The 11664-nt window shown below is 54.3% G+C and overlaps 1 protein-coding gene across 3 annotated transcripts; it reads right to left on the bottom strand.

Moving 5' to 3' along the window:
• Positions 1–1066: 1066 nt before the first annotated feature.
• On the bottom strand, positions 1067–11455 carry SHF (Src homology 2 domain containing F). Of its 3 annotated transcripts, none has more exons than XM_042022813.1 (5): positions 11326–11455; positions 10139–10348; positions 5490–5661; positions 5066–5185; positions 1067–1949 (listed from the first exon to the last, which is right to left on the bottom strand). In XM_042022813.1, the coding sequence occupies exons 1-5, from the start codon at positions 11375–11377 to the stop codon at positions 1763–1765; spliced, it is 741 nt and encodes a 246-aa protein (XP_041878747.1). In that variant the 5' UTR covers positions 11378–11455; the 3' UTR covers positions 1067–1762. The 3 variants fall into 3 exon arrangements, with proteins under 3 accessions (XP_041878747.1, XP_041878749.1, XP_041878748.1); XM_042022814.1 differs by lacking the exon at positions 1067–1949 and adding an exon at positions 8484–8621 and having other exon boundaries at positions 5120–5210; XM_042022815.1 differs by lacking the exon at positions 1067–1949 and having other exon boundaries at positions 5069–5210.
• Positions 11456–11664: the final 209 nt, after the last annotated feature.

Here is an 11664-nt window from a genome sequence, read left to right as displayed (position 1 = left end):
TCCCCACTGGACAAAACGCCTCCCTGGGATGGAGAGAGGCAGCCAGAACTGCCAGCAGCCAAGTGGGCTGTAAGGAGACACCGACCAACTCAATCCGCTGCCTTTTAAGGAGTGGCAGAGGCTGAGGCATCCTGGAACAAGCTAGCGCAGTTCTGCAGGCTCCCAGCCGCGGGGTGCATTCACAGACCACACTGGCCAGGCCTCATGGCCCCCACAGCAGCTCAAAACTGTGCAGGGCAGCCACCCCTCAGCTAAGATAGAGTCTGAAAAACCCCAGAGCCTCGGATGGCAGAGCAAGGTTCCTGCAGTGGCTGCAGCGCTCACTCACACAAGGTCCTCACAATCCCATCAATCACCTCAGTCCCCCACAGCAACCAGGAGGAACAGCTTCTTCCTGGCAGCAGGCAGAGGGGAGGATGATGCTTTTTCACAAAGCCTTCATCAAGCCACTGCTAACTCATCCCACCGATGCCTGAGGGCTTTGCTCCACTTACAGAAAATGTTTTGCTGGTCCAGCAGTGAATTTGCTGCTGTCATTCCCATCCATGGAGCAGAGGGGAAAGGGAATGTGCTGCTGGGGAGCAACAGCAGGATGGAGTTTAGGCTGAAGCACGGATACAGGAAATGTAAGTGCATGGGTACAGGAGCAACACCAGGAACAAGGTTAAAAGGCAAGGTATGCATGAAACAGTACAGAGCACCAGAGAGAACTTCAGCCAAAAAAAGAGGAGCAAGCTGGCCCAAAGACAAGGTGTCAGGAAGACAAAGAACAGGACTGGAGCCAGTAAATTCTCAGAGGAGATCAGGAGCTCTCTGAAATTCAGGGATTTTGCCTAAGATTTACGAGAGATGAAGGAAAACAAGAAGGCAAAAGATCCCAAAGAGCACCCCCTTCTATACGGAGTAACAGGCAAGTCCAAAATCAGCTCATCACTGCCCACAAAGGGTCTCAAAGATATGGCAAGGACATGACCACCAGCATCCTTTGTCCCCTGTGTCTCAGAGGAGTGAACTGGCTGGACGGGCATGCTGGTGTCAGTGTACGCAAGGGAGCAGGGAAAATCAATTCACTTAAAAGCTTCCGGCTGTTTTGCCACACTGATCCCCCACTTGCGGTGGGATGTGGGCACACAGTCCCATGGAGCAGGAGGCAACCATGCACCGCTTTATTAGGCAGTGGTGCTGCACACACAGCCGAGGCTGGTCACTATTTACATTTGGCAAAGGATGGCAGTGAGTACTGAGCACCGGTGCAGGTGAGGGCAGCCTGCCTGGGCCCCTGCGTGCCTCGCTGGCCCCAGGGAGATTCTGCTCACCCCTGCCAGCCTTCTTACCTGTGGGCACAGCCGTTTTGTCTCTCATGGGCACCCTCATGGAGGCACCTCAGGCCTGCTACCAGATGATTTATCCCCGTACTCACATACACTGCCCCCCCTCCCTGGACTCTCCAAGGTCCCAGCCCCAGTCCTGGCATCCCAAGCTCTGCCTGGAGGCAGGTGTGGACAGCCGGCGAGCCCCGCTCAGCTCTTTGCATAGGGGGTCCTTCCAGTGCCATGCCAGCAGGCAAACCAGTGCATGGGAGCCCCTAGAAGAGCAGGACAAGGGGCCTGGCTGCAGCAATCCCCAACAGCACTGGCCGTGCCCAGCGAGCTGCTTGTGGGCTGACGGTCTGGAGCCCATCCTCATCACGGTGGCGCTCAGCCCTGCAGATGGGCCAGTTTTGGGTGCACCCAGCCTTAAGCCTGGCTCGTGGGGGTGAGTACTATAGGGTACGGATGGCCACTGGGTAAAGCAAGGACATGTGCTCAGCCCCCTTGATGGGCAGCTTGCGGCTGGCGTAGTGATGGATGATCTCCGGCACGCTGTCGAAGGGCGGGCTGTGCTGACCCAGCACGTACTTGTTTTCCTGCGTCCGGGACAGTTTCATGTGCATGAAGCCCTGGCTGCTCCTGCAAGGACAGATCAAGACAGGGTTAGGGGGTACAGTTGGCCCCAGCCTCCCCTCAGCTCCTGACCCCCCGACAACAGGCAGTTTGCCTCTGCAGCTGAGGGGGACACTGCTGGCTCCTCTCTGCAGCCATGGCCCTGCCTGCACCATCCTGCTCCTGGCCGACTCCAACAAAGCCCACAGGGCAAAGGAGGGACATGGCCAACCACACTGCACTGTGACCCTTTGGGGAGCACGGCCATGCAACGGGGTGTGCAGGACCCATCTGGGGTGTGTGTGGGCAGGAAAGGCATCACCGAGGCAAGGGCAGCAGGGGCACTTGCTGTAGGGTCATGGAGGGGTAGTGGCTTTTGCTCCTTGCATGTGACAATGCCCCTTTTGCAACCACTGGCTCTCACAGGAGCCCCTCAGCTCCCAGGACTTCAGCTCCCAGATCTCCAGCCTCGCCATGGCAAACCAGGTTTTTCTCCTGTGGCCCACAGCCGAAGGATTTTCTCCTTCCCCCTCTTCCCACGCCACCGCTGCAGGCTCCATAAAATCCACTCAGCGTAGTGAGGCCATTTCCCAGCACAGCACGGGCACCAAGCCACGCCAAGCTGTGCAGGCAGATCCTGCCACAAATGCTGATTCCAAGTGGCGGACTAATGGCCCTGTTGCTATTAATTTGCGTCTCCGAGGAGAGCCACAGCCTGTCTGCAGCGTCTGGAATGCACATTACGGCAAAATATTGATGACTTAAAAGCAGACAGGACCTCATCAGTGATGCTGAGCCGCTTCTAGTGCTGCACAGCCTGGCCCCATCCCCCCAGCTGGAGATGGGCCATAATGGACAGCCCAGCTGCATTACTAGAATGGGTTTGAAATCCATTTAGAGACAGAAGCAAAGAGCCAGCTGTCCTGGGAGTCAGCTACAGCCCCCCACCAGGGGCCGAGGAAAAGCAATAGCTTGGCCGTGTCCTGTGTCCCTGTGGCAGGGAACCGGAGCACTGCCACATGGGACCATGGAGAGATGATACTGGTTGTGTTTTGGCCAAATTGCTCCACAGGTCTTTGTCACAAGCTCAGGGATGCGATGAGATCGCATCCCTGGAGCAATGACTGAGGGAACAGGCTGCAAACACCAGCAGCCAGGACAAGGGGTGGGTGGTGCTCCTGCTGAGCACCTTTACAGGCACAAGGAAGGACCCAAAGCTTTGCAGTGTGGCCTCAGCCACTCTCATGGAGGCACAAACCAGGAGGGACCCACTCTCTAAGCATCTGAGGCAATGACATGACCCTGTCCATGACAGGCAGTGGGGGACCAGCCAGGACTGTCACGGCAAGGTTAAATCCTTCCAGCTACCTGACCTCCTCCTGGCTGCTCTCTCTTGTGCATATTTTCCTTTAAAGAAACACCAAAGAACTTCAGGCCAGCATTGGAATGCTTTTCAGACCATCTCCTTGGCTGTGCCTCCTTCCTCAAGGAAAAAAAAAAACAAAGTTAAAAAAAAAATAATAGAGAGAGCTGCAGACAGCCAGCTTACAGCTCTATAAAAAGCATCCCAGGGGATTTTTCCTTGAACAGGCTCTACAGAGAAAGGCAATGGAGTAAAAATCCTGCTCTCAGGGCTGTGAGTTCTCCGCAACTCTGCAAGGAAGGCAACGCCCGAGCAACTCCTGGATGGACTGGAGAAGGTGGGTGTGACTGCTGCACACCATGCCATCTGAGAGGAGGATTTTGCCATAAAGCTAAGGATGGTGGCAAGAAGTAAGGGAAAAAACACTAAGAAACAGGTGACTGGCTTGTGGAGAGGTGATGGAAAGCCACCTTTGGTGATGGAATGGCACCTCCCAGGCTCTCCAACACACGTGCTGACTAATGCCACTCACAAGGTGATGGTGAGGCCTCTCGCAGCCTCAAATGCAGCTCACCAACCAGAACAAGCTGTTGTTCCAAAACGGCTCACAAGCTAGGGCAAGGAAAAAGCACTGAGAAAACTAAAGCATCAGTAAAAATTCTGACAAAAAAAAAAAGGGAAAGGAGGGAACTCTTCCAGAAGGGTTTGTTGGATGATCTGAAATCTCTATGTGGAGAAGGAAGAAAGAGTATTTTCAGCAGAACTCCTGCCCTGGTTTGGTGCTGAAGGCAACAAAAAGAGTGAAAAAAAATATGGAGAGAGACAGAGCAATCTAATTCACAATTGTGCCACTGGGAAATAAACAGAAGGCTGAAATCTGCAGGGAGCAGTGCAGGTAGAGAGACCACTGGGGAAACCCAAACTATACTGTGAAAAGTGTAGGGTTACAGGGCCTGTTGTTGGGCAGAGACAGCTGAAGTGCTCCATAAATACTTGTTTCCCATCTGGCAGGAACAGAGCTAATATAGCTGTCCAGCAGAAGAGCAAGAAGGTATTTGCTCATCCATCATCATCTTCAGAAAGTAACAGCTTTGATTTTCACACTGCCCCAAGAGCCAGGAAAGAGCTGGATGAGGAGCTGTGGGCAGTTCCCCCCTGTCAGAACACATGCAAAGATGCTTCATGCAATTTTGGCATTCAGGGAATCTGGAAAACTGGGGAGTATGTAAAGATTCCCCAAAAAAACCCAAGCATAAACCAAGCTGTGCTGTGGGGATGAGGTTTCCCTACTGGCAAATCAGAGCAGGGTAAAGCCCTCTCTACAGCTGAGCAATGGATCTGTGGGCTGGGGAGGCAAGGATGGGTACCCCCATTTCCATCAACAATGGGCTCGCACAAACTTTCTTTTCCCATGAAACTAAGCTACAAAAAAAGGGGGAACAAGAAGGCAGAGCTGGAAGCTGTAACCAGACACATTTGACTGGGCACTGAGGCACATCATTTGATCCATCTAAGGGATTGTTAGCACTGCCAAGGAAGAGCAGTGGGCCTCCAGATCTCCAAGCCTTCCTGAGAGATGTTTTTGCCAGACATCAAACCAGAAACCTGTGCCACACCACAGAAAAGTGTGGACTTCATACTGCAGCCATTTCTGACCACCCATGGTCATCTCACAATTACCCAATTAGCATGGGCACAATTCAGTTGGGGCACCCACCTATGGCACCGGGTCACCCCTGCTGTGGGTCCACACCCCCCCAGCCCCGCCAGGTTCACTCACTTCAAGGAGAGGGAGAAGTCATTCTTGCTGGTCTCGCTGTTGCGCACCAGGTAACTGGCCTCCTTGCACAGCCTCAGCAGTGTCTCTGCGTCTGTCCGGCTGATGGCTCCGTGGTACCAGCTAGAGGGGAGAGGGATGGGCTGTGCTGGGCACAGAGCAGGCACCATAGGAAGGGCTGTGCCCTGGGGCAGCAGCAGTGCCAGCCCCCGGCACCTCCCCGGGGACTGCAGCCACATTCAGGAAGAGGGAAGAGGGTGGCACCACTGGGGCTGGGAGACAAGGGGCAGGGACAAACAGGCTGAAGTGTGGGGACAAGGAAGAAAGAAAGAAGCAAGTCTGCCCGAGGGCTCCTCATGGTGTGACCACAGGGCTTCCTAGTGCAGGTGGAGGGGTTGGGCAGCCACTCTGGGCAGGCGGGACTCACCATTGGCTCTCCAGGGGCAGGGCAGGGTCAATCCTCTCCCCAACAAAGGGGCCAGGCTCAGTGGTCAGCGTCTTTGTGCTCTTGAGGCTGCTGGAGCCATGCCTGAGGGCAGCCCTGGCTTTCTCCTCCCTGCAGGGCGAGGTGCGGCCATACCCCAGCCCCTCCGTTGGACCTGCAAAACAGACATGCATCACAGGCTGGGATCCTAACTTTCTCCAGCAGGAAGAGCCAGAGCCACTTACATCACGCTGGGTCCCCTCAACAGTGCCCCATCCCCCTGCTCTAAGCAAGAGCAGGGCAGCTCTTGGGCTGCTGATCACTGCAGTGCCCAGGCTGGGTCCCCACCATGCCAGGCCTGGAGCCAGTAGCTGAACCCATGGAAGACATTTCCAGGGAGGTTTCAAAAGCTCAGGAGGTTTTGCTAATGCAAAAACACATTTGGTGGCTGTGGTAGAGAGTTAAGTGAGATGCAGCAAGAAGAGGTTCCCCAATCTCAGAGGAAAAAATTAGATTTAAAAAAAAGAAGAGGGGATAGATGGAGCTAAAGGAAGCAGTCAGTTTGGAACCAATGGACACATTTCTGCTGGCACAAATAAACATGGGGTGAAAAAACAATTCCCTGAGGTGGGAAGGGGATATTTTGACTGCAGATACCTCCCCGGGCACTGCCACTTGCCTGTCACCAGCCCAGCCATGGCCACGAGCATGGGGGATTGACCAAGCCATGCCCTGGGGACCCGGCCTCCCACCGCCTGTTATTTCCGTGCAGGATGATTTCAGCGTTAACAATATTGTTTCTCCCTCCTCCCAAGAGTTCATTATTGCTCCCTGTACCGCCAACCCCCTTGCACAAATTACTTATCGATCAGGCAGAGCTGCCACAGTGTGGGGCTGCCAGGGGCTGATACCATGGCAGCACAGTCACCCCAGAGGTGGCCAAGCCCAGGAATCACAGCTCCCAGGACTACTGGAATGCCCCAGACAGGACAACTTCTCTCCATGCTTCCTGGCTGCTGGAGGGGGAGGCAAAAAATAGCCAGAGGGATGTTTTCCTCTCTAGCAGGGCATCCTCTAAGGCAGGATGTTTGAGTGACACCTTGTCCACACGCTATGCAGGTGAGCAGGACTCCAGCCCCCCCAGCACTGCAAGGAGGGGAAGGCAGCCAAAAGCAAGCCCAGCCAAAATCCTCTGCAGCTTAGCATGGCTTAAACCACCATAAGCAGCAGCTCAGGGAGGAGGTACTCAGCACTACGACTTGACAAGCCCTGCCTCTGCGGTGCTCTGGCTTTTCACTAACCATGCTCGCCTTTGTACATCACGCCCAGGCTTCAATTTCAACTCATCACCTTAAAAAATTGGGGCAATTGTTAAAAGCTAGACAATCAAACAGCCCAAGTGTTTGCTGGCGGCACAAAGTCATTGCGTTACAGGCTCAAAAGTAATGCATTGCACCTGTCAAGAGGGAGGCAGAGGCATGTGCATGATTAAACAGGATATTAAAAACAAGCCCTTAGGAGGAAGAAGACATCCTTCAAGACGTTCAAGTCACCCCAAGACACGGGAAGTAGAAAATGAGACAAAACTCTGGCAAGATAAACTTAACATAACAAAGCAAGGCAAGTCAGAGAGAAAAAAGAGACTCTGTGTTGCTAAATCCAGGAAAAATGACAAACTGATGTATTCATCAGGAGCAAGATGCATGTCAGAGTGACTGTGGGCATAATAAATGATGGGGGAAAAGAAGAGGCTGCATAGCAAAGAGATTAATTTTTCTTGACACGTGCATTCATTGCAGGAAGAGGATCAGAAAGTTCCCACCTGTCAAGACCTTTCTTCTTGAGAACTGATCTCAGCCTGCAGCATCCCTACGGTTTTGGGAAGTCCCCAACAAAGCCCTCAGAGCAGCCACTTCATTCTCAAGTGCCCCCCACCATCAGCACCAAAACAAGCCATCACCTGCAGCCTGTGCTCAAACCCACCCGGGAAGCAGCAAAGGCCACTCTGGCTTTATCTTATGAAGCTCTGCAGGGATCTGGGTAACTGCAGATAAGGAAATCAGGTATCTGTACCTGGCATGTTGCAGTGCCCACCTGGGCAGTGTTAGTGGGGAAGGCACGGCATGCCACTGCACAAGAAAGGGCACAGCTTGCATCCCAGTTCCCCACTGCTAACAACTCAGTCATGGCTTTCCACAAAATCCCCCCACCTACTGCTCTTGGCAAAATCCTAATTCACCACAGCATAAGAGCAAGGTCCTTAAAATATCAATAAAGGGTTAAAAGAGAAGCAGCAATATTTGGCTTTCATAAGCGAGACTGCCAGCAGCATCCAAAGGGGATTTACCCAGGGGCTCTGTGCTCAGCACACACAAAAAAGGCTTCACAACAAGGCAAACCTGAGATGACAAAGTGTACCTGGGAGATTTGGCTGCTCAGGATAGCAAAAGCAAGAGTGGAGAATCCACAGGGACCTCCTGACACTAACAGCAAGGTAATAAAACAGCAGAGGAAATGGAGCAGTGCTAAATGATGAAGAGGGGAAAAAATCAGCCCCATCTTCAGCACTGGGATCTGAATTAGCTGCTAGCACACCTGTAAGGGACCTGGGTATTAAAAGTCGCAAGAAAACATCAGCTAAACACTCAGTGCAATTGTCAAGAAGACCTTAAAAGCAGCCATCAAATGTTGGGAATTTGGAGGCAAAGAGGAGAGAACAAAAGGGACAGTAATGACTCCGCCACAGAATAATCCCCCGGAGCAGCTCCACTGCTGCAAAGAGCTGGTGCCTCTTCGTAGCAGGAAGGTGCAGCAGGACAAACACCTGGTGTCCAGCACATGACAACTGAGGGGGCCAGGAGGAGCTGCAGGAGGGCAGAGGAGGAGGGTCGTGTCTGGCAGTGCACTGGGCAAGCTCCGAGGCATCGCAGTGGGCCAGGGTCACAGCAAGCACTGGCCACAGCCCCCCCGGACACACCGCTGTCACGCGAGACCCACCATTGGCGTCTTCGTAGCTGTGCTGGCTGTGCTGCAGAGGGATGGGGGCACCAGCCTCCCCATCCGGGGGGCTTTCACCGCTGTCGAGCTGTCCCACCGGTGGGGGCCATGGCAGGTCTTTAATGACCTTGATTTCAACTGGATGGGGGGTGGGGAGGGTGTGGGAAAGAGAGAGAAAGAGACAGAAAGAAAGGGCTTAGAAAAAACCATCAGCAACACCAGAGGTCCATGGAGAAGGAGAGCAGTTGTGGGGGGAAAGACCTGAGGACTAAATTCCCAGGAGCCCTACACCAGCTTGGCCATCTCATCCCCTCCATAGCACCAAGCAAGGACAGGCCTGAGGTGGGGCACATTCCCAATGGAGAGACCCTGCTCCTTCATCAGGTTTTCCAGCCAACCCTCTCTAGGGTATGGGGGAGCCTGCAATCACCCTATTCCACATACTTGTCTGGGGGCCTTGGCCGAACATTCCATTGCCATCTGTCCTGCCTGTTTTGCCCTAGGTGTCTCCCAGCCACCCACAGCGTCCACATTCCCCTGCCAGGCAGCAGTGGGCTGCAGCCTTGTGCCAGTACCAGCTGCCCATCAGCAGGGGTCCCATGGACCCCCAAAGGGGGAATGGGACAGCAGAGATATTTTGGCATCGCTGGAGAGAAAAAACACCCCATGAGACACAGCAGGACCTGCTCTGGCTTCAGAAAAAAACAGGCAGCAGGTCCCAGCGTGGCCCAGGGAACAGCAGCCTAACTCCCTTGGGACTTGGAGCAGGCCTGAAGCACACTGGGCAGCGCTCACATGCATCCACATGTGAGCCAGACCTGTGAACACACCACCTCCACCCAGGGATATCAAGCAAGGTGGCTCATCCAGAGCACAGACACCGAAGCACAAACCCAGCCCAGCAGTACACACTGTTCCAAGATGGAGCCCGACACGCCGAATCCTCAGAACAGGGTGCTGGGGGACCTGGTGGCCCCAAGCACAAGTAGGCACTGTGGCGCTGAGCCCAGCACACCCATCTCCAGCTCGCAGTGCCCAAACCCAAAAGGTGAACCACTCTCCAACCTCAAATTTTCACATCTCTCTCTGCCATCATCTCCACACAGTGCCACCAGCCTGAGCACCCTCAGTGCCAACTGCAGCACAGACACACAATACTGCAATTAAAATGCATCCTAGATAAGAGCGTGGCAATTAGCCAGCACTGGCAAGGAGCCAGCGCTAATGCACAGCATGGATTTCCTCATTACCAAACACAAACACAATCGATCCCGCAGCACAGATAAATAGGTCGGGGGGCTGGACGAAGCCTGGACGAAGGCTCCTTGGGCATCCTCCTGCCCTGAGGATGGAGGTATCTGCTTGAGCCCAGGGTTGAACCGACCCCGGTAACCCAAGGTTGGGGGTGCTAATTTGCACCAGAGGCTGTGATTGGTCAGAGCAGGGAAGAGGCAACAGGAGACAGGTGTTGGACAGATGACCAAGGCAGCTCTATCCATCACTCTGTCCAGCCTGGCTCCCTGCTCAGACAAACAGCTTTTGCAAGAACACAAGCGCTCCCTGAGCCATGGAAATGCAGAGGCCAACATTACTGACCCCAAGGATCCAGTTTCACAAAAAGTGTTGTTTGCTTTATGGCTGCTCCCATCACTCACCTGCAAAGGCTTTGGAGATCCGCTCCTTCTTCCACTCCCAGGGCTGGTCATATTCCTCTGGCGGCCGCTCATCATCCTCGGGCAGCCGGGACTCCCTGGGCCGGGGGCAAGCTGGGCAGTCACTGTCCATGTCCAGCACAGGCTCATAAGGAGTGTCGTAGAGGTGCAGCGGCCGGGCGGGAGCCTCCCGTAAGCCCTTCTGGCGGATCTCTAGCAGGAGAAGAGGGAAAAGACCATGAGCCTTCTGCCCAACACAGCCATGGTCCCCAAAACCGTGGGAGATGACAGGGCTCAATGTCACCCATGGATAAAATGGGGTAGGGAGCATCAGCAGAGGAGGAGACAGCAAGCAGCTGCCAGAAGTGGGAGAGCTGCTCGGCAGCACCAAGATCCCCACAGTACCACACCCCCCCTCCTGGGCAGCCCGGCAAAACGGGGTCAGTGGGGACAGAAGTACCCCCCAAGCCTGATTTCCTGCAAGCAGTGAGGCTGGGTTTCTCCCCTGGAGACCCAGAGTGGCCAGTTTAATAAAACGCCCTTCCCTCAAGCAAAAACATAGTCTCTCCCACAGGCACAAGCAGCGTCTCCACTGTTTGCTGGTTTTTCCAAGAAATATAATGGTCTACTTCAAAAAGCCACATGAGCTTTCCAGAAACCACTCGCTCCATGAAAACCACAAAGCAGAGCCAGAGCCTGGAGCACACAAGCCACCATGGTGACCCTGAGCACTGCCTTCAGGAGCACGTGCTCCCAGCTTGCCAGTTTTCCAGCCCCAGACAGGCCCACAGGGGACCCTGCTGCTGCAGCAGACACAGCATGTTCTGGCCCAGTCCTAATTGAATTAAATAGGTCCCACATCCATCTTACTTTTAAGCCAGATGCATGCAATGTCAGGTCCCTCCTGGCTCAGCCTGGCAATTGGGAGTCCTGGGGGACAGCATCGCAGGGAGAGATGTGCCTGTAGTGCTCAGACAGTCTTTGAGTGCTCTGGCAAACCCAGAGCACAAGGCTGAAGCTGGGAAAATTTGCCTGTAAAATGGCTGTCCCCCACCACAGCCATTGCCCTGGTTTGCCTTGTCTGGGGGAGCCAATGCTGTCACAGGCTGCAAGGAACAGAGTACAGCGGCCACCAAACTTGGGGACCAGAGGTGTAAAGAGTGGCCTTTGCATGAAGCCTTCCACCTTACCAGCCATCATCTTCTGGGCTTCATACGGCTCCATATATCCGTCATTCTCCATCACCTTCTCCAGCCCTGCCTGGCTACCTGCCACCTGTGCCGCATCAAAGGGATCTGCGTAGTCCTCCAGGACAGCCAGCTGGAAGAGGGGAAGATTAGGAAAAGAGTTAGGGCATTCTCTGCCTTTACTGGGAGGTGGAAGGCAGAGCTCCCCACGAGCTCTTCCAGCAGCAGCCAGAGCGGCCACTGACAGCCCAAACCTGCATCATGGCAGCCCTGCAGAGCAGGTGCTGGCAGCTGACAGCTTTCCAGGCACCGGCACTCGGCCATGGAAACGCTCCAGCCTTT

The sequence above is a fragment of the Corvus kubaryi genome, unplaced genomic scaffold (assembly GCF_017639235.1).
Source record: "Corvus kubaryi isolate FWS band 111438036 unplaced genomic scaffold, C.kubaryi_AGA036_p1.0 37220, whole genome shotgun sequence".
Lineage (NCBI taxonomy): Eukaryota > Metazoa > Chordata > Aves > Passeriformes > Corvidae > Corvus > Corvus kubaryi.
The sequence above is the reverse complement of the archived record's forward strand: the minus strand, read 5'-3'. Positions and strand labels throughout refer to the sequence as shown.